Raw genomic sequence first — 21,227 nt, 5'->3', positions numbered from 1 at the left:
CTTTCTCCTTCCCTCCCTCCCTCGCTCCGTGTTTCCCTCCCTTTCTTCCTCTTTTATTCAATAAGCATATCCAGTCATTACTTAGCAAGACTATATAATAAGAGTACATGTATGCAAAACTTACTATGTGTCAGGCAATAATAATATCTCATTTAATCCTCACAAAATGCCCGGATTAATCCTCACACTTAATCCTCACCCCATTTTACAGGTGAAACTGAGGTTCAGAGAGTTTACATGATATGGCAAGGTCACACATCTGTCAAGAGGCTGAGCAAAGACCCAGGCACTGTGACTCCAGAACTGAGGCTCTGAAGTATACTGCCCGAGTGTGTCCATTACGAAGTTGCATACCTGTCACACTACCTGAAGCAATAATAATTCAGTGATTAAAGGACATTTTGGAATTTCTAACAAAGGCCTTCTAAACAAAGAATCTGCCTTTCAAAAATCAGAGAGCGATAGGGCTCCCCTGGTGGCGCAGTGGTTAAGAATCCACCTGCCAATGCAGGGGACACGGGTTTGAGCCCTGGTCCGGGAAGACCCCACATGCCGCGGAGCAACTAAGCCTATATGCCACAACTACTTAGCCTGCGAGCCACAACTACTGAAGCCCACACACCTAGAGCCCGTGCTCTGCAACAAGGGAAGCCACCGCAATGAGAAGCCCGCACACCGCAACGAAGAGTAGCCCCCGCTCGCCGCCAACTAGAGAAATCCCGCGCACAGCAACAAAGACCCAATGCAGCCAAAAATAAATTAATTAATTTTAAAAAATCAGAGAGAGAGGAAAAAAAAAAAAAGGATGATGAGAAGAAAAAAATGCAGTGTTCAATGTGGGTCTTCTCTGGTTTCCCCCCTTGGGAGCACAGTGGCCCTCCACCTGCATAAATGATGAGAACTGGCATTCTGCTTGATTACTGTGCATCTGTTATGAGCCTCAGAGTGAATTAAGCAAAAACAAGATAAGGAAGGAAAAGAACCTACTAATCAAGGCTAGCCCAGTTGTACCATGTTGAGTCACAGTGATATTTTCCTTATTTTGTAATCACCAGCAGGCACGTATGCCCCCCAAATTGCAAAAATATTTCAAAACAACTTAAATCAAGCTTGATAGCTAATTACGCTAAGGTCACACCAAAGAACCAAACCACCAGGACATCAAAGATCCAAGACAGTCTAAGTGTAAAGTAGCAGCGTTAATTTCTCTCCCATTAAAAAACAAGGGGAGGGGGACAAGCTTTTTTACTCTCGGAGAATAAACTGGCTTTTAAAAATCATCTAAAATAGACCTCTTAAGACATTTCACCTCTGCTCTGAATGTTTTAAACTGGTCCTCTGATTACAAAAATGTTCATGTTAAAATCTCACCAAGATGCTTTCTTAAGATGAAGAATGTGTTATAAATTGTAATGGTTTTAATCAGAAACCTCTTTGAAGCTATTTAACTCTATGATGTAGCCCAACCATTGCTTCAATTATGCCACTTATCGACTCTGTATTAATTAAGTATCATTATAGGGACTGATTTATATACTTTCTCACAGCTCTCTCACCAGATGGTCTAACATTCTCCATAAACATCACCTGGATTCACTCATCTTTCTCTCCAGCTGAATGTTTAATCAGATCTTATCTTCAAACTGGATTGCTTCTCTATGCCTCCTCTTCATTGTATCTATCAATACAGTATACAAAGGCCAAGTGGCATAAGACATAAACCAGTAGTAGTTACAAAGACAAGTTCTATCAACAGCTCATTCCCACCTCAATGCATTCTTACCCAGTGTGGTGATGCAATTTTCACAGTAAAGTGAAAGGAGAGCCTTTTGCGTCCTTAGCTGATTACAACTTACAGTCTGAGTTCAATTATCTGGGGCAATGGAGAAAATAACAAGGAAAAAAATGTATATTTGGCAATGGGAGTACAACAGGCAATTTGGCCTCAGTAGAGTTACTTTCTGAATTATATTTTGTTTGGTCTAATATAAAAATTACTTGCATTCTTGAGCTCGCAGGTTGAGAAAGCAGGAGGCAGAAGTCCCAAGGTGTACCACACTGCAAGGAAGCCAGCCTAGAATTTTAAATTGCCTTGGGTGATCCAAAAAGTAGATAATAGAGAAATGAAAATGCTCAACTGTTTTCCTTACAAAATATAAAAGCCAGATTAATGGGACTATCTCACAGCCACCTCAAACTCCAAATGTCTAAAAACCAAACTGGTCATGTTGCCCCCATATGGGCTCCCTCTCCTGACCCCTCTGTCTCTCATCATTCTCTAGTCCCCAAGCTGGGTAGAGGGAAACCTGGAAACTGTGGCAGACTGGAGAAGGCACATCCCATCAACGGAAAGGACTTGGTGGCTAATCCGCTAGGCTGAAGTTCGCCTTACAGAAAATACAAGACGTCACCCCCAGCTATAGTTCTTTCTCTAAAAACCACAAACCACTATTTTTACATAAAACTCATGATTTTTAAATATCGGTCTGCACTGAATGCAGATTCAGCCTTTGGTGTTCAGTCCTTGCCTTACTGTAAACTTTGACTCCTCCTCTCTCCTCCCTTCAAATGCAGCCAGTCCCCAAGTTTTGATAATTTTTTCAGGCTGTTCTCTTGCTCTCTGTACATCCCCTGCTCGACCAGTCCCTGCTTCACCTACACCTACTCACATGACTATCCAGTTCTAATCATAAGGCTCAATCAGCAACTGCCTAAGTGCTTGCCTCCTGCCCCAGCTTCTGGTTTCTCCGGTAACTGATGAGCCAAACTGACATCAGGTCCCCCTATAACTGGTAGCCTCCTCTTCCCCCAAGTAGCAAAAAACTGCTGCCCTGTCCTGCCTGCTGTCTGCCGTACACAGTGGGGTGTCACTCCAGCACTTTGCTTCAGACTTGTAAGACTTCCTATCCGATAAACTGTGGTGGTCTCTGTTGCTGTCTCTGGGCTTTTTCTTCAGTCTTGCACCTGGGCAATTGCAAGGCCTGCTGGGTGCAGCCCAACACCCTCCTGCTGTCTCTTTCTCTCCATCCCCATTGCCATCATCTATGTCCTCATTACTTCACATCTGCATTATCAGGTCAGTGTCCTGGCTTACCTTCTCAAAGCACATCATCTACAGTCACCAGATTGATCTTTCTGAAACAGTTCCCAAACTTTTACATACATCAGAATCACCTGGAGGGCTGTTTAAACCGCAAACCCCAACCCCAAGCATGTTTTAATTTAATGGGTCTCAAGTGGGGCCTGACAATTTGCAAATCAATAAGCTCCCAGGTGAGGTTGACATGTTCCGGGGACCATACTTGGAGAAACAATGCACTAAAACATCCCCCTCCAACTCTAACACAATCAATGATTCCTCATTTCCTCCACATTAAACTTAATTAAACTTAAAACTCCCCAACCTGGTACTTTGGATTCTTCATAAAGCTGGTCTCTTCCTCTCACCTCAAAATTTCATTTCTCTGATCTCCTATGAAACCTTGCTCCAGTCAAAATGGTCTACTTGTGTATTACCCAGTGCATGATGCACTCCCGCTTTCTTGTCTTGATCAGGTATAGAATGCCTTTCCACCTCCTGCCTCTTGTTCAAGTTCAACCTTTTCACCCGAGTACACCCAAAACCTACATTCTCAACGTAGCCAGCCCCCATCAGACTTCTGCTACCTCTTCTAGACTCCTGTAGCATTAGCTCTCCAGCTAAATCTAAAGTGCATGAAATCTAAAGCGCGTGGCATTTAGAGCCAAAGGCTCTCTGGGTATGAATCCTGGTTCTTTCGTTAGCTGTGCAACTTGACTAGCCATTTAACCATTCTGAACCTGTTTCTCCCTCAGTAAAAGAGCAATAACAATATCTATTTCTATTGGGTTGCATAAAGAATTAATTGAAACAAACTATTTAAGCCTTTGGAGAAGCATAAACAAAGTAGGTGTTTAATAAATGTCAATTTCCTTTCTTGGAACTTCCCTGGTGGTGCAGTAGTTAAGAATCTGCCTGCCAATGCAGGGGACACGGGTTCAAGCCCTGGTCCAGGAAAATCCCACATGCCGCAGAGCAACTAAGCCCGTGCGCCACAACTACTGAGCCTGTGCTCTAGAGGCCGTGCTCCACAACAAGAGAAGACACTGCAATGAGAAGCCCACACACCGCAATGAAGAGCAGTGCCCGCTCGCCGCAACTAGAGATGGCCCACATGCAGCAACGAAGACACAACACGGCCAAAAATAAATAAATAAATTAATTAAAGTAAATAAATAAATAAATTTTTTTTTTTAATTTTCCTTTCTTTGTCCCTTTCCTCAATCATGCATTTAGCACTAAATATAAAATATATTACACTAATCATGTACATTTTAAGCTTACCCTCCTCTCTTTTAGCCAGACAGAATATTTCTGAGGAACCAAAAACATGTCTAATTCATCTTAGCAACCCTAGTACCTGGCAACTACTGAGCAACTGGTAAGCTCTCAATAAATATTTACTAAAAAAATATGATTAATTTGAGAAATAATGTAAGGCAAGTGGTTCCATAGAGCAGCTTTCCTCTGCAGAAATTAAATCTCTTACAATTACATTTATCCTTAAAATATTCTCCTATGACAAAGGCAAAATGTATTTTACAAACAGAAAAACTAAAAAAGATCTAATGGGAGTCCCCATTAGATAGTCCCCACTTGACACTTAATATTGCACAAGAGAAAAGCCATTATAAAAACATCAATGAAGGAAAAATCTTCTCTTTGAAGTAAATTTGAGCCCAAAAACACTAATAATGGGAATACAGAGAAATAATGACAAAGAATCCAGAGATAATGCTGGCAACAAGTAATGGACTGCCTTTTGAGGACATCTGTCATGTAAGCATGTGACTGTTGTACTTCTAAAATGGCTGACAAATATTGATAAGTGCATTGACAGGTGTCAAGTCACATTGGTAAAACACATTTCCTGTCCTTTAGGAGTCTCTAATTTTGAAATCAAGCAGCAACAAATTTCTGTTCTGTTCTCCAGTGTTGCTGACTTCTACATTTTTCCTAAACAGGATCCAGCATAACCCATTGCCATAGAGCTAAGGGTGACCCAAAAGATCATTGTGTGTGAATATTGTGGCAGAAAAAAGGGTATAATCTGGCATATTGGCATCTGGATGTTATCCTCCAAATACAGAGCAAAGTGCCCCAAAAGTTCAAGCTGATTTCAATTTACTGTACAGAGGCTACACGGTCTGGTCAGAGAGCACTAGGAATCAGGTCACCTGGCTTGTTGTAAGAACCTTACCACGACTGAGCACATAACCTCAGACAAGTGGATTCCTCCAACAGTCGTTTCCAGAGTAACCGCCATGTATCAAATATCATACAAGATGATGGGAACACAGAGGTAAAATGTATGATCCATGTTTTCCTGGAACTTACAATCTAGTGTTGAGTCAGGCAATTGGAACAGACTGCACAGTTGTTCACCAAACTCATTTTCCTTTCACCGCGAGCATGAAGATAGACCAAATTTCCCAGCCTCCACGTAACTGCATGGTGGCTGGTGGAATGTAAGCAGTGAGGTATGCCATACCCAGGCCTGGCCACAGAAAACCGCCCCCTTGATTGTCGACTTTCTCTCTCCAGTTCCTTATTTGCCAGCTGGATGCAGGGGACCCTGCAGAGGACTCTGATTTCTTAGAGGTGATGGAGCCACAGATGGAAAGGAGCAAAAGTCCACCTGCTGAACACCCTCCTGGAACTATTATGTGAGCAAGAAAGAGATTCCTATTGTGTTAGGTGTCTAAGTTGTTTGCTACAACAGTTAGTCTACCCTACCAAAGCATGAACCCAAGCTACCTCCAAGATACTATGGTACAGAGTATGCACAGGATGACGTGGGATACCCAAAAGAGGCAGCTCACCTGGGCTGGAGTTGCATATCAGGCAGGGCTCCCCAGAAGAAGAAACACTTAAGATGAATCTTGAAGGACAGTGTGAGATAGTGAAGAAGGGAATAGAAGGTTGCAGAGGAGAAAGCATTTGCAAAGTCGTGAAACTTGGAGGGAATGGGGTGCACTGGGGAAGTCTTAGTGATTCCTGACTAGTAGAGTGTGGGGTGATGTTGGGAGGTGGAGCTGCTCAATATGCATTGGCTGAAATGACTGATAAAGAGCAGAATCTAGGAGATGTCGTAGCTACTAGAAATGATGGATAAGGGAAGAGGAAAAAAGTAATCAAGGACCACCTAACTTATAGGGCAGAACAGACGGCATTCTCTTCACTGAGAAAGAAAATGCAGGAGAAAGAGGTAAAAGAATGAGTTCAATTTTGAAAAAAAGGAAGAGAAGAGAAAAGAAAGGAAAAGAAAAGAAAAGAAACTGAGATAGCTATGGAAGACCCAAAAGATAAATCGGCAGGTAGTTAGATGTATGGACCTAGAGCTCAGGCAGTGGACAGAAGAGGTGGGCTTGGAAAGGGTCACCATGCTTAGGGCTGAAGTCATAAGCATGATGGGATTGCTCAGGTAGAATATTAACAGTGAGAAGCCAGAGAAACAGGGAAGAAAAGGGAAAGTGGGAAAGAGGGAAAGAGCAGGAGCTAGAGAAAGAGAGATTATGAGAAAGAAGTCATAGAAGCCAAGAAGAGACTGAAAAAGCAATCAATAATAAGGAATGCTTCAGAGTGGTGAAATAAGATGATGGCCTGAAAAATGTCCATTATATTCAACTAGGCAGCTATTTGTGACCTTAACAACTTCCATTTCAGTATTTGGAAGGGCCAGGTTAAAGTGATCTGGAGAGTGAATAAGGGATGAAAAATTACAGATAGGAATATAGAATACTCTTTAAGGAAAACTGGCTCTAAAAAACAATTTAGCCTGAAGTGGACAAAGAGACCGTTTGTTTCATTTTGGTTTTCATTTTTCAAGATGCAAGACTTAAACATGTTAACATGCTGAATTCTCTGAACTTTTCTTTCTTTATCTTAAAATGGGGATAATAATGCCCCTTCTCCTTGGTCCACTGGATTGCTGTCAGAACAAATAAGATGACGTATGTGAAAGGTTCTAAAGTACTATGTAAAGAGCAATGTTATTTTGTATTCATAAATGTTGAAAATATGGAGTTATAAAAGTTGAGTCCACTGAAATATGTCTGGCTATCAAATCAATGAAAAAATTATAATCAGTCTGGATCTATAAATATTAAGAAAAATGTCTTGAATGCACACTACATGTTGGCAACCCCAAATCTTAGAGGCTAACGACAGATTTCTAAGTCCTTTGCTGGACGAAATTCTTCTGGTGTTCCTAGGTTACAGCCTGGGCTTCCAGATGTCTTCATTATACCGGGAAAAAAATGTCAATGAACCCTGGCAGATTGCTGTGCATTAAGTCATCTGGGAGTTTATTAGTCTTATGAGTAGTAGTTGTTAAAAAAATATTTCTGGCATTCACCCAGTTTCACAAAGCAACAGAGTAGCTCCATAATTTAGATCTCATGACCAGTGACATCATGGTGAACGGCCACAAGTTGCTGACTGTGTTATTCTAAGGGGTGATTGAGGTATTCTGGGAAGTAAGCTAGCCATTTCAGGACTTCCCTCCTGGGAAGAGTAACCATCCAAAAGAATACGGTCCAATCATTATTTCACTAGTCACCAAAACTTTAAAGACCCTACAAAGAGCATTATTTTTAGCACTGTGAGATCAGTGTAACTAGGTTTTCTCTCATAAAACTTCTAACAAGTGGTTTTAGCATGCCCCATCTTCCTCCCCTGGGATGATACCTTATCCCCATAAAAGAAAAATGTCCCTTTCTTTTTCTCTGCCCTTTTGGACAACTCCTCTGACTGGGTTTCCTAGTTGCTTATGTGTCCTCAGTTATTTTTAAGGGCATAGGGTGCTAATTATTTAAGGTCAAGCAGCTGTGACTCCAGCTCCAAAGAGCAATTGTGCAGAATAAAGAACACTTCCTTTACAAAAGATATTAAAGATCTAGCCTTGAGACTCAAATAAACCCTATTTGCAATTATTTTTACTTTTTTTTTTTTATCTTAGAGAGACCAGGCTACAACACTAAAATGGTGCTTCTTTTATCCGTGTTTCTCAAATATTTTATCCTTGATATGTGACACTACGATATGTAGCTATTAAACTAGGCCCAATGTCTGCAGGTCAATTTTTGGACTTTTTATCCACTGCAATGCCGAATTTCCTCCTACGACTGAGGATCAATAAAGCATGTTGCAATTACCTCAATCAGAAATACAAAGAAAAAGACAAAACTTATGCTGCCCTCAAAATAGACCTTTATAAATATCAAGTATCTTTCATAAGTTTACCTCATTCAATCTTAAAATAATTTTGTAAATGTATTATTGTTAATTATCACCAATTAATAGAGAAGAATGCTGAGGCGCAAAGAGTTTTAAGAACATTCCCAAGGTGGTATGAGATTAACAGATACAAACTACTATGTATAAAATAAATATGGAACACGAATATATTGTATAGCATAGGGAATTACAGCCATTATCTTGAAATAATTTATAATGGAGTGTAATCTGCAAAAATACTGAATCATTTTGCTGTACACCTGAAACTAATATAATATTGTAAATCAACTATACTTCAATTAAAAAAAAAAAAAGAACATTCCCAAGGCCTCACGGTTCTTCAGAAGCAGAAGCAGGTCTACATCCAAGGTCCTCTGCTGCCTCAACTCTTTCCACTACACCATAGATGGCCCCTATCATGTAACCTGCTTTATTTGTATTTCACTTCTCTAGCAACAAGGGAAAAAAGCCTGGCTGCCTCTGAAGTCTTTAGGAATCTTTGATGAAACGCAGACGTGAATTCAGTTCTCCCTCCAATGAAAATATATAAAATACACTGGTTATATATAGAATGTTATGGGATCATCGTGGATGTGGAAAGCTTTGTAAAGGAATGCACAAATGATGCTTGGAATCCTGAAAAGGCCAAAAAAGATATTACAAACAAATGAACAAATGTAGAATGGGGGAAAAGTTCCATGAACAATCAGTATTTTCTTTTGACTGGTTTGTTTTTATTTCAAAAGGGCTTCTCTTTGATGGAAAACCCTGGTCTTGGAAAGCATTTCAAATGAACATAATGACCAACCTGTAGATGGAGAAGGAAGCCACCGATCGAATGAGGGATGCCAAAGCCCCCACTTTGGCAGCTTCCACCGCCCCCTGGACGCGATATTGCACTGCCCTCGAGTAGTTGGTGTAAGGTTGATTGTAAACGACAATCTTCCCTCTTGCTTCTGGGGCCCTTCTCTGCAGTTCATCGAAAGAGGTCACCACCAGAACTTCTGCTGTAATGCCTACAAATAAAAGTCATACAAGGTTAACATATGGTTTCCGATCAGCCAGGGTGAATTGGCACACAAAAGGTCACACATGTTCTATCCACTACATCTGGCAAACTGGTTTGCAAAGATCAAAGTTTCAGAGCCATTTGCCATGGGAGAAAGATTCTGGGGGTTAGCCAGTTTCCCAAGAAAGAGAAAAGGCATTCAAAAAATATACGACTCGTAAGGTTTTTCAACTCACTTGACCAGCTGCTATTAAATCACAAGTTGCTTGAAAAGATGTCTTTTTTTGCCTCTTTCCCACAGAATGACACTAATTATTTATTTTTAAAAATGCATTTTAGAAAGCGCCCCTTGGGATTAATGAAACACATATTTATCTTTTCATAAAACTATTTTGATATGTTGCTAAACAACCTTCACTGACATCATACAAATGATGGCAGTTTATAAAGAATGTTCTTAGAAGCCAATGATCTTCATAAATCCAACTTTTAACAAATGGTTAATGTAACCTTTCTCAAGAGCCAGAAAAAGTCAGCTTGTTTTCTTTTCTTCCTGGTACCAAACCCTTTTAAAGAATGTGGAAACTTCCCATGCCTCTCGCTTTATAGTACTTGTTCATCACCAAACATATCACTAGTCTTCAGATAAAAATTCTGAAGATGTTGTATAATTGTCCTATAATCCTGTTGTCTCACTTAGAAAGATGTGGCATATTTCCTCATACCACAAGACTTGCCCAGATCTTCCTGATTAGGGAACAGGATTTCACAGCTTGCAAGAAGTCATTCAAAAACTGCCAGACCACTGAAGATTCAATTTGATGGAGTAGTTAGTGTGACAAGAAAAAAATATTTAGCAACAAAGGCCAGATGCAGTAGCTAAATATAACGATCTAAAATAAAGTGTCAGGCACCTACTGTTTTATGGCTTTAGCCATGCAGTCGTGAAATATGTCAGTAAAACCCAAGTATCAACATAGATTTGGCATACTTCTTTAATTTTGCAAACTAGAGAACTGGGTTCTTCTGGAAGCTTAACACACGTCATTAAAATAGTAACTGTTACTTGGAAAATCCTTTTAAAATGCACTGCAGATATGAGAGACTTCTTGCTTCCAATATGGACCCCATCACAATGGACCCTTTGGGCTGGCTCCTCTCCAACTTCCACCATCCGGACTGAATTTGTACTTTCACTTTAATGTGATTGACTACAGATCCATAAGCATGTCTCCACCAACATTCGGAACTCAGAATTTAATTTATAATCTAAAGAAAGCAATGTACAGTTATGAAAAGTAAGGACGCCACTAGCTTTTTCACATGATAAATATGTGTAAAAATACAAATAAGGGTTCAGCAAGACAGATTTTGAGATTCATAACTTTCTGAAACCTGGAGTTACCTTGAAATTTGACTGGTGTTATTGTTGGCATAGCACAGGAATTTTGTTGATGGTTTTCAGCTGTTTCTAATGAATAACAGATTCAATGGTCCACCCAAGGGGTGTCCCAGCAACAGGGTAATTTTGGCATCTGGATTGGAGCCACTAGAAATGAAGCCAAATTTCTATAAATTTTCATAGGCCACTGCAAAATTAAAGTCATACAAGGGTAGAGCTTCGCTATAGTTTGTGGTTCAAGTTCTTTTAACAAATGTGAGCGATGGAGTCCTAAAGGGCCAAAACCTAACCTAGACACCAGTTGCCAATGCAGAACACTAGTAGCAGCTATAGGTCAAAACCTATCACCGTGAACTTGGAAGAAGTGTTCAAATTAATCTGTTTTCCTGAAAGCTTAGCGTCATCTCTGATTCCTCTGTCTCCTCCATCCTCCAGATCTCATCAGTCCTCAGATACTGATAATCTTACCCCTTAAGTGTTGATTAAAAGCAGGTCCTCTGCTCCACCACATTCACACCCTCTCACATCAGGCCCTGGTTATCTCTCTGTTGGACTGCTACGAATTCCTCCTCCTCCACCCACCACCACCAGTGTCCCGGCCTCCAGCCCAACTCCCTCAAATTTAACTGCCACAGAGCTGCCAGGGTGAACAACTTGAACTGCTGAAAAGTCAGATGAGCCGATGTCAAGATCCCCCTACCCCCTCTGCTGATTACCCATCACTTCAACATACCAATCAAAGCCTATCTATCTCTATAGACACAGGTTCCCTTTTATTTTAAATTCTATCAATACTCAAAAGTTCCCACTTGCACCATGCCAGTCCACTTCTCAGCATCTTTGTTCATGCTGTGGTACATCATGTCTTGTTGACCCCATTCTCCTAACTTTGTCATGTGACTAACACCTATTTATCCCTCAGGATGCCATTTAAGAATCACTCCCTCCAACTCTACTCCATATTCTGTAATAACCTATATGGGAAAAGAATCTAAAAAAGAATGAATAGATGCAGATGTATAACTGATTCACTTTGCTGTACACCTGAATCTAACATAACATTGTAAATCAACTATACTCCAATTAAAAAATAAAAATAAAAGAAATAGATGGAAAAAAAAAATCACTACTTTAGGGAGGGTTCCCAAGGCCTCTGGCCTCTTGTCTCATCCCCCTCCCTTCATCTCCAGAAAGGCTGGTTCATGCACCACTCTCCTCTGGACTTTCAGAGGAAAGTTCATACCTCGGCACTAGACAATGAAACAGTTTATTTATGACTCTCTCTACCACCTAAACTGTGAACTCCTCAGCGTTTGGGGACATGTTCACTTTTGTTTGTATCTCCTGGGCCTAGCATAGTGCTTGGTATATGTGTAGGAAGTCAGTCAATAAACTTTCCTTAAATGGCACTGCTCCAAACAAGGGACCATTGACTGGGTCTAAAGCATTTCCATAAAAGTGCAATTTACCTTTAAAGTTTGATAGCGCTTCTCCCACAATAACTCAGCAGTCTGACTCTCTGACCACCCAGAGCACAGCTGCACCAGAATAACCAAGCAAAAAAAGGTCCTGGGGCAGTCAGAATAGAAATATAAATTCCAAGTATGAAAACTCAGATACCTGAACATAAGAAAGCTCTTCTGCTCTTAGAGCCTAGTTACCCTTACTTTATATAAAATTCTAAATCTAGTGCTTAAACCTATGAACTATAAGAGACAACAAATCAAAAAGAGGAGATAGGTTTGGAAGCTGATAGCAGTACCACTAAAAACAATGTCAGAGACAGGAACATGAAACATGACAAACACATACTTACAGACTTCTTTGCAATGTCGGAAATGTTCTGTGTCTGGGCTAACACAGTAGCCATTAGACACCTGTGGCTATTGAACACCTGAAATGTGACTAATGTGACTCAGAAACTGGATTTTTAATGTCATTTATTTTAATTAATTTACATTTAAATTTAAATAGCCATAGGTACATAGTGGCTGCTATGTAGAACTCACAATCACTGCAGGTTCAGCCATTAAGTAGGCAAGTAGCCGAAAGCATCTCTGCTGGCCCTGAGGGACTTGCTTCACAACAGTTCAGTAACAGAAGTGGCAGTCACACACCAGGCAGACTATATTCAGTACCCATTGTTTGGGAAGGCAGGGTGTGTACAAAATATTTAAGGAAGATTTTTACTCAAATTTGAATAAAATAAAACCAGGCCATCTGGAAAACTTCACTCTTCCATATTAGTTTGTGTTTTGACACATTTTTACACAAAGGAAATGCTTCTGCTCTCCTACAAGTCAGCAGGCTCCTATTCTTTTCTGTCCTCTCATCTCCCTTTTTCCAATGCCCCCCTTCCAAAAGCTAGTACGTGAAAACCTCAAAGAACGCAAAACCAGTATCAGATGCCCCGACCTCCTTATTAATAATTATAACCCACTCCCAACCCCCATCCTGCTTTTCTGGCTTAATTTTTCAATATCAGTTATCAGCTTCCAGCTGCATTCACTACAGTAATGTAAGCTCCATGGGGGGGGGAGGTGAAAATTCTTGTCTATTTTATTCATTAATGTTATCAAAGTGCCTGAAGTGGTGCCTGACATGTAATAAGTGAAATTCACTCACACACACTTATAGGCACAAATACACACACATACACATGCATATGCTGAATGAATAAAAAGAAACCAAAAATAAAAGTGTAATAATACCCCATCCCTACTCACGTCCCAAAAACGTATACTTCCAAGGAACTTGGATATTTCTGTAGGTCAGCATAATTGATAATAATAATAATAGCCGGGCTTCCCTGGTGGCGCAGTGGTTGAGAATCTGCCTGCCAATGCAGGGGACACGGGTTCGAGCCCTGGTCTGGGAAGATCCCACATGCCGCAGAGCAACTAGGCCCGTGAGCCACAATTACTGAGCCTGCGCGTCTGGAGCCCGTGCTCCGCAACAAGAGAGGCCGCGATAGTGAGAGGCCCGCGCACCGCGATGAAGAGTGGCCCCCGCTTGCCACAATTAGAGAAAGCCCTCGCACAGAAACGAAGACCCAACACAGCCATAAATAAATAAATAAATAAAACTTTAAAAAAGTAATAATAAAATAAAATAAGTAAAGCAACTCCAGCACTTAGAACAATATATTAAAAATAATAATAATAGCCATATTTGAATATCTAATGTTTATACTTGTGTTCACAGCAACTCTGCAAAGTAGTTATTAGGAAGACACTGAAGTGCATAGAAATAAGTTTACACAACTATGAGGTGCTGAAACTGAGAGTTGTTGGTCGTCTGAACCCAAGGATCACGCTCCTCCTATTAACTGCATTGCTATCTTCTTTCACAGATGTAAAATATATCTAAAGAAAAGCTCAGGACTTTCATTTTAAGAGGAATAAGAAGAAACATAAATCAGTATACAAATGCCTGCCTAAGTTTTCAGTTATTTTTTTCTCAGTCTACTCAGGGTCTTGCTCGTAAATCAGAGCGCTGTTATCACACTAGGTCCCAATCTACTCATAGGGGAGTTTGGGAGGGATGCTTCACTCTAAGACAAGAGTCATCAGACTTTTAGAGTAATGAAAAGGATTATGGCAGTTCATTCTGAAGAAAATGTAAGACTGAAGCTATATTCATATTATAAAGTGACTCTCTTGGCTACAGCCGATTACATCACAAAAAATAGTATAAAAATTCTCAGGTTCCCTTCTATTCTCCACACCTAATTTTCAAAATTGACCAATTTATTTTTTTTTAAACGACGTACCCTATGCAACAGATGCTGACTGCTGTGGTGTTGGCTTGGATATTTACTCTATGGAGAATGTGATACACAGACTCTAATCTCAGTCTCTTCTGACCTGACTCCTCCCAAGAACAGTTAAGAATAGGAAGATAGTGAAGTGAGAATTTTATAATGTTTTCTACTATTAAAAGACTACAGACAGAAAAACATGTCTCTGGGGCTCAATTCAATGTGGTAAGTCTTAGGAAATTGATTCTGATTTCGGAAGACTTCACCCCAAGCAGGAGTTACTCCAGCCCCACCCAGAAGGAAGCCTAGTGTCTTACTCTTACCACGTAGTCTTTTGCCAAATGCACCATACAAGATAACTAGGTCCAATGCAATGGCTGGTTTCCATGAATTCAGTTATGGAGGAAGGGTAAGAGTCGTTCTCAGAAACTCAGTGTTTTGACCTGAAGTGGTAAGGAAATTGCAAATTCGTGGCAAGGCAGATAAAAGAAAGAACCTCAGAACAGTACTTTCTGAGCGTCCATTTGTTTATGGAATGTATTATGATTGTGCAACACCCTTTTCATGGAAGAACTAGCTTTAAAGATTCAAAGTCATTCAACAAATGTACAGCCCTCCTACTGGGTGGGCTTTGTGCTGAGCACTGGGGACGATGTGAATTTGATCAGTTCCACTCCTATCCTCAAAAACTGTATAATCTGGGGAAGAAAAATAGGTAAGCAATAACTTTAAAAAGAGCACAGAATGTCACAAGTGCTAAATGAAAGTACAAAGTAAAATTTCACACACACACACAAAAAATGACATAAATCAGTATCAATTCTGACTGAGGGAAATCTAGAAAGTTTCCAATAAGGTAAAACTTTAAGTGGGTCTTAGAAGATTTTAATAGCCTGATAATAAAGAAAAGGGCATTCCCAGGTAAAGAACAAAGAAGGGAACACAAAAACAGATGAAACACCTATTCCTTTACAGTGAATAGGAGGCTTCCTGCCATGCCCCAAAACAGACAGTGGGGCATTCTAAAATCTTCTAGCTTTAACCAAGACATTTATGGACCCCTGTCATTCTTTGAATTCCAAGAAGGCAAGCAAAACAGTCTCCTTGAAATAATTTTCAGGAAAAGATGATTAAACTCAGCTATTAGTTGAGTCCAAGTTAGAAGAGCAAGAGGCAAAGCACAGCTGCAAACGACTGTGACCCACCCTCTCCTAACTGGCTCCTGAGAGTGGGCTCAAATCAAACCTGGTCCGTCCACCTTGCGAGCGAGCCCAGACCTGACTTCATCACAATCCACGGACACAATAAATTATCATCATCTCTAGAAAGGCAGCCGTGTGCCCAGCGAAGCAGCATGCCACAAAGCCGTCTTTCCATACTGACACTTGAGGACGAGCCACAAGCAAGGCAGCTTGTCTACCTTGACCTCTAAAATACAGAATTTACACACTTGGTCATTTGCTGGAGAAGTGCCTACCCTAGGACCATTATGTTTGAGTCAACATGTAATGTAGGCCACTCAAGTTGTCCAGAGATCCAGTTCAGCAACATCCAGCAGCCACAAGCACAGGGAACAGACCAATCCTTAGCAATTTGATCACTTAGAATCCAAACTGCTTCCACAGCAGGAAAGGCAGTCACACTTTCGGGTACCTTCATTAATTTTAGCAATTATCAAAGGGAGCATTTATAGTCTAAAAATGAGGTATATTGTGTTTGAAACACAGTTGCTTTGAAACATGGTTTGTTTGAAACATGTTTGAAGTGGTTGCTTTCTCCCCAAACACTGGATATTTCCTTGTAACAGGGATTGGTGTGGGTGAGCGAGGGCTTTTGCAAAAACCACTGTCATCTAATATATCTGGTAAAGTGAGTAGCCATTAAGGTACTGTGTACCTCGGTCAGCTTCCAGCGGTATTTAAGGAGTAAAATCCACAGGCCTTAGTGATAGTGGGGATACAGAGGTGAGTTTCTGTAGACTGAAACAGGACTCGTTACCATGGCCCAGGAGGCCTCGCCAGCTTTGCTGAGGTGAGATCCAGAAATGAGTGCTAATGGGCTAGGGGACATTGGCAGGGAGGCTGGGGGGAGGCGGGAGGGAGGAGAGCACTGACATTACAGTAAGCAGAGAGTGAGGGAGAGAATGGCACGAGAGGAGGCTGGTGGTGTGTAGGCATTATCACATGGGAGCCCTGTAGCTGTACTAAGGAATTTGGGTGGGGATAGGGAAGTCAGGCACATTCAGATTTACATTGAGAAAATATCGCTAGGCTTAGTGTGATGGAAGGAGGCTTGGAAGAGGTAAAGAAAGGAGGTGGGCTTGGAGGAGGGCTATTTAGGGGACCACTGCCACATTCTGGCTGGGAGGTGACAGTGGCTTGGAGTAAGGCAGGGCAGTAGAGAAAAAGAATAGTGAACCACTTTGAGCGATAGTATGGAAGGGACACCATTTACTTTGATGGGGAAACTGATTTCGTGGAGTTCTGCATTCCACTAACTATACTGTTCAATCTATATAATGATTGTTTTCCTGGGGAAAGTTGTACGTAAACTGAAATTTAGTGATCAGATCATTCAAAATGAAGAGGACAATTTTTAAATTTGTTTTTGTTTTTTAATTTTTATTGGAGTATAAATTAAATAAATAAAAGCTGATTTACAATGTTGTGCTCATTTCAGGTGTGCAGCAAAGTGAATCAGTTATACATCCACTCTTTTTTAGATTCTTTTCCCACATAGGTCATTACAGAGTATTGAGTACAGTTCCAAGTGCTATACAGTAGGTCCTTGTTTATATACAGTAGTGTGTATATGTCAAACCCTATCTCCCAATTTATCCCTCCCCTGCCATACCCCCTGGTAATGATAAGTTTGTTTTCTGCATCTGTAACTCTATTTCTGTTTTGTAGACAAGTTCATTTGTACCCTTTTTTTAGCTTCCACATATAAGCAGTATCATATTATATTTGTCTTTCTCTGTCTGAATAAGGTGAACCCTATTGGTAAAACAAGGATCTTACTCTCAAACATTTTTACAAACAAAAGTATTTATATATTACATTACGCGTTCTTCAAGATATACTTAGAACAGGGTATTTTCTTTATCAGTAACAAAAAGTGTCCATCATTATGTCCTGGCTATAAAGCTCACTAGTCTCTGATCCTGAATAAGTTGCTTAACTTTCCCCAGCCTATAACATGGGAATCACAATGACGTTGATACCACCAGGATTCATGGGAGCATTGTATGAGATGATAGAGGTGAAAATTGCTCTGTGTGTTATAAAGCATTATAAGACAAGAGTAGGTATGCAAGGGTTCTGGACACATATAGAATAAGTATAAGCAATAAATACACTATTTATTTTAAATTCCATTTCAAGCAATTACCAGGAATAAAACAAAAATAGTAGCTATGACTTCAGCAAATATGGAGCCTCTTGGCTCAGAGCAGAGCTAGTCTTTATCAGGTCAGACAGCTCCAGAGGCTGTGTGACTTCTTGTCAGTTTTGACTAAAGCAATAACTTAGGCAGACCCCACATAAGGCTGTGCAGAGAAGCTGAGTATGTTTCATGGGTCTACTTTGGCAGCAAAGGGTACAGAAGGTGAGAGAAGCAGGGATGGGACTTTTTTGAGTAGCATCAGAAGAACAGGCCACTATAGAAAAAGATGCCATTGGCCCTACCTAAACTTACATCTATGTTATATTCTACTATTTTCTCTACCCTTTTCTATAAAAGAAGGACACATGCCCATCAACTGCCTTGTAAACTGCAGGGTCTCTCTTGGAACACAGTGACACTGGGCTTGCCCATGAGACTCACTCTGGCCAATGGAATGTGAATGACCAGTGTGTGTGGTCACAGCTGAGCAGGAACTTTAAGAGCCACTGCAAGTTTTGACTGTCGCTAAGAGCCCTTTATGTTTCAGCCACAAGAATGGCATGTTCCAGATGGGGGTTTCTCCTTCAGCCTGGATCCTGGAGTCAAAGAGATAACTGAGGCAGAAACAAAGGCACTACCAACTTTATATATATATATATATATATATATATATATATATATATATACACACACACACACACATATATGTCACATATATATCATATATATACATATACATATATATATATATATCTATATATATATACATATACACATGACATAAATCTTAGTGGTTGCAAGCCATAGAGATTGGGGGTTGTGTGTTATCCCTGCATTACTGAGGAAGAGCTGAGTAATGCAGGAGCCCTGAATTCAAAGTTTCTATCAGGGCATTTCACAATCTGCAGCTGATGACAGATAAGATATAGAACAAATATATTTAATAACTTAGGGAAGACTGTTCAGTGAAAATTACATAACTACTGTCTTCCTCCTATCACACATCAAAGCGATCAAATGAGTAACACCAAACAGTAGAAAAAAAAAAAATCTGAAGAAGAATTTAGCAAGAGTCAGTGATTTAACACATGCAGACTAAATGACAAAGCATTTTAAATAGGAGATAAACCCTAGAGATCATTAAAATACAGTCTTGGCAGCTCAGTTAGCTAACCTACTTGATGTCACTTCTAAGGAAACAAGCAGCCCTGTTGTATGTTAAATAATTCTATATACTTTTGATAGATTTCAATAGTTCATATCTAAATGCATTTTCCCTCTAAATTCCACCTTCAAAAACCAAGGGCAAAAATGATAGAAACTGGTGTTCTTATGTTTGTATCAAGTACAAAATAATGTTATTGTAGTGTTATATCAGAGAGATAAAATAACTCTGTGACAGCCTGGCATTCCAAAATGGGCTTTGTTTAAGCTATGTTTTGAAGTGTTAACTGTCCTATGCTCTTCTTAGAGAAGTAAAACTTGGGGGAAAAAATACTGTAACCAAACAGAATTTCTGCCCTCAATAATAAGAAACGTGGCTCAGTTTCATGATTCAGTTTGACACAGCAATTTGCCTCCAAAAGAAGTTGCTAGAGACACGATGGAAATATCAGGACCATATGAATTACACAGGAAAACTTCCTGGATGCCATTTATTAAAGTCCGTTGGCTAGAAGGACATAAACTCAACTATCAATGTCAATCCCATTACAATTACAATTCAAAGCCATCACCATACAGTTTAAGCAGGAGAGATTTAAGCACAAGGGCAATAACCACATTTAACAGGTGAGAAAATATGAAGTTTCAGGAAGGTACAGGAAAGTTCAAATATCAAACTAGAGAGTGGCAGCACTTGAATATGAATCTAGGTCAGATGGACTCCAAATCCATGCTCTTCTCAACCCATCCCACATAGCTTCCCTCCTAATGAACTTAAGTCAGCATGTACTTGTATGTTTTCTCGGACTCTCTCCTCAGGCAGCCAATAATCTTCCAAGGAGCCCAACATCCTGTCCTATTCCACAAACCCCTGGGTTTAGAAAGTGGAAAGGAAAGGCAAAGATGTTCTGAAGGCTCACAAATCAGTAAGTATCATTAATTTTTCAAATATTCAGAGATCTTGTGTTGCCTTCAAGATACCCAAAGTCACATATTCCCTGCTTCCTCTCCCCTATTCCTACCTGTTTTACAAATAACCCATCTTTCTATTCTCAGCCAAATATCTATTTGATTCGGCAAATAGTTGAATCAAACTAGACTCAACTTAAATAACTGACGTTAAGGTGGGAGAAGTGTATTTCCATTTTAAAAGAGATTTTCACCTACAATAATTTATTCATTCAAGAAATGTATTTGAGGGCTTCCTTGGTGGTGCAGTGGTTGAGAATCTGCCTGCCAATGCAGAGGACACGGGTTCGAGCCCTGGTCTGGGAAGATCCCACATGCCGCGGAGCAACTAGGCCCATGAGCCACAACTACTGAGCCTGCGCGTCTGGAGCCTGTGCTCCACAACAAGAGCGGCCGCGATAGTGAGAGGCCCGTGCACCGCGATGAAGAGTGGCCCCCGCTTGCCACAACTAGAAAGAAAAGCCCTCGCACAGAAACAAAGACCCAACACAGCCAAAAATAAATAAATAATTAAATAATTAAAAAAAAACAATCCTTAGCAAAATCAGGCCTTAATTGGCACTCTTTAAAAAAAAAAAAGAAAAAAGAAATGTATTTGAGCCCTTCTGATATGCCAGGCCATTCCGAAGTGCTAAAGATACAGTCAATGATATAGTGATTTCACTAATGAAGATTACATTCTAATGGGGAGGACTGGTACCCAGCAAACATATTAATATATAATTACAATTTAATAAGGGAAATACATGATGCTCTAAACTTGGAATCCTTGGGATTTGATCTAGTCTGACAGGATCTTGAAAATCTTCTAAGAAAAGGAAACACTGAGTTAAGAAACTGACAAATGAGTAGACATTAACTAAATGGAGCAGGAGTGGAAAGGGAGAAATAAAATATTCCAAGCTGATTAAATAACATACGCAAAAGCTCTGAAGTGAGATGAAGTCCAAGTAACTGAAAGAATACCAGGGTAGAGTGGTAGAGTGATACACGATGAAGATGGAGAGGTAGGGAGGAACCAGTTTAGAGAGGACATTTAGGGCCACTCTAAGGAATTTGCGTATTTATCAATGAGTCGTTGGAAATAATTGAAAGGTTTTAAGTGGGAGCAGTAATAATCCATCTTCTATTTTTCATCATATAGGACTCCATCCAAGGTGGCAATGGCCTTGTAAGTTTATGTTTCAGGCATTAAATCAGAACAAAAAAAGGTTGCTCACTG

General features: G+C 40.1%; 1 protein-coding gene across 10 annotated transcripts in view; it reads right to left on the bottom strand.

The window, feature by feature from the left end:
* Nucleotides 1–21,227, bottom strand: part of CPQ (carboxypeptidase Q) — a 501,324-nt gene that overhangs the window by 332,897 nt on the left and 147,200 nt on the right. For all 10 annotated transcript variants that reach the window (XM_082432729.1, XM_082432726.1, XM_082432732.1 and 7 more), the window contains exon 3: nucleotides 9,126–9,333. In XM_082432729.1, coding sequence (XP_082288855.1) covers nucleotides 9,126–9,333 — 208 coding nt within the window. The remainder of the gene's footprint in view (nucleotides 1–9,125; nucleotides 9,334–21,227) is intronic.

Source organism: Balaenoptera physalus (assembly GCF_965194825.1).
Source record: "Balaenoptera physalus genome assembly, chromosome: 17".
Classification (NCBI taxonomy): Eukaryota; Metazoa; Chordata; class Mammalia; order Artiodactyla; family Balaenopteridae; genus Balaenoptera; species Balaenoptera physalus.
This window is presented reverse-complemented; position numbering and strand designations above follow the sequence as displayed.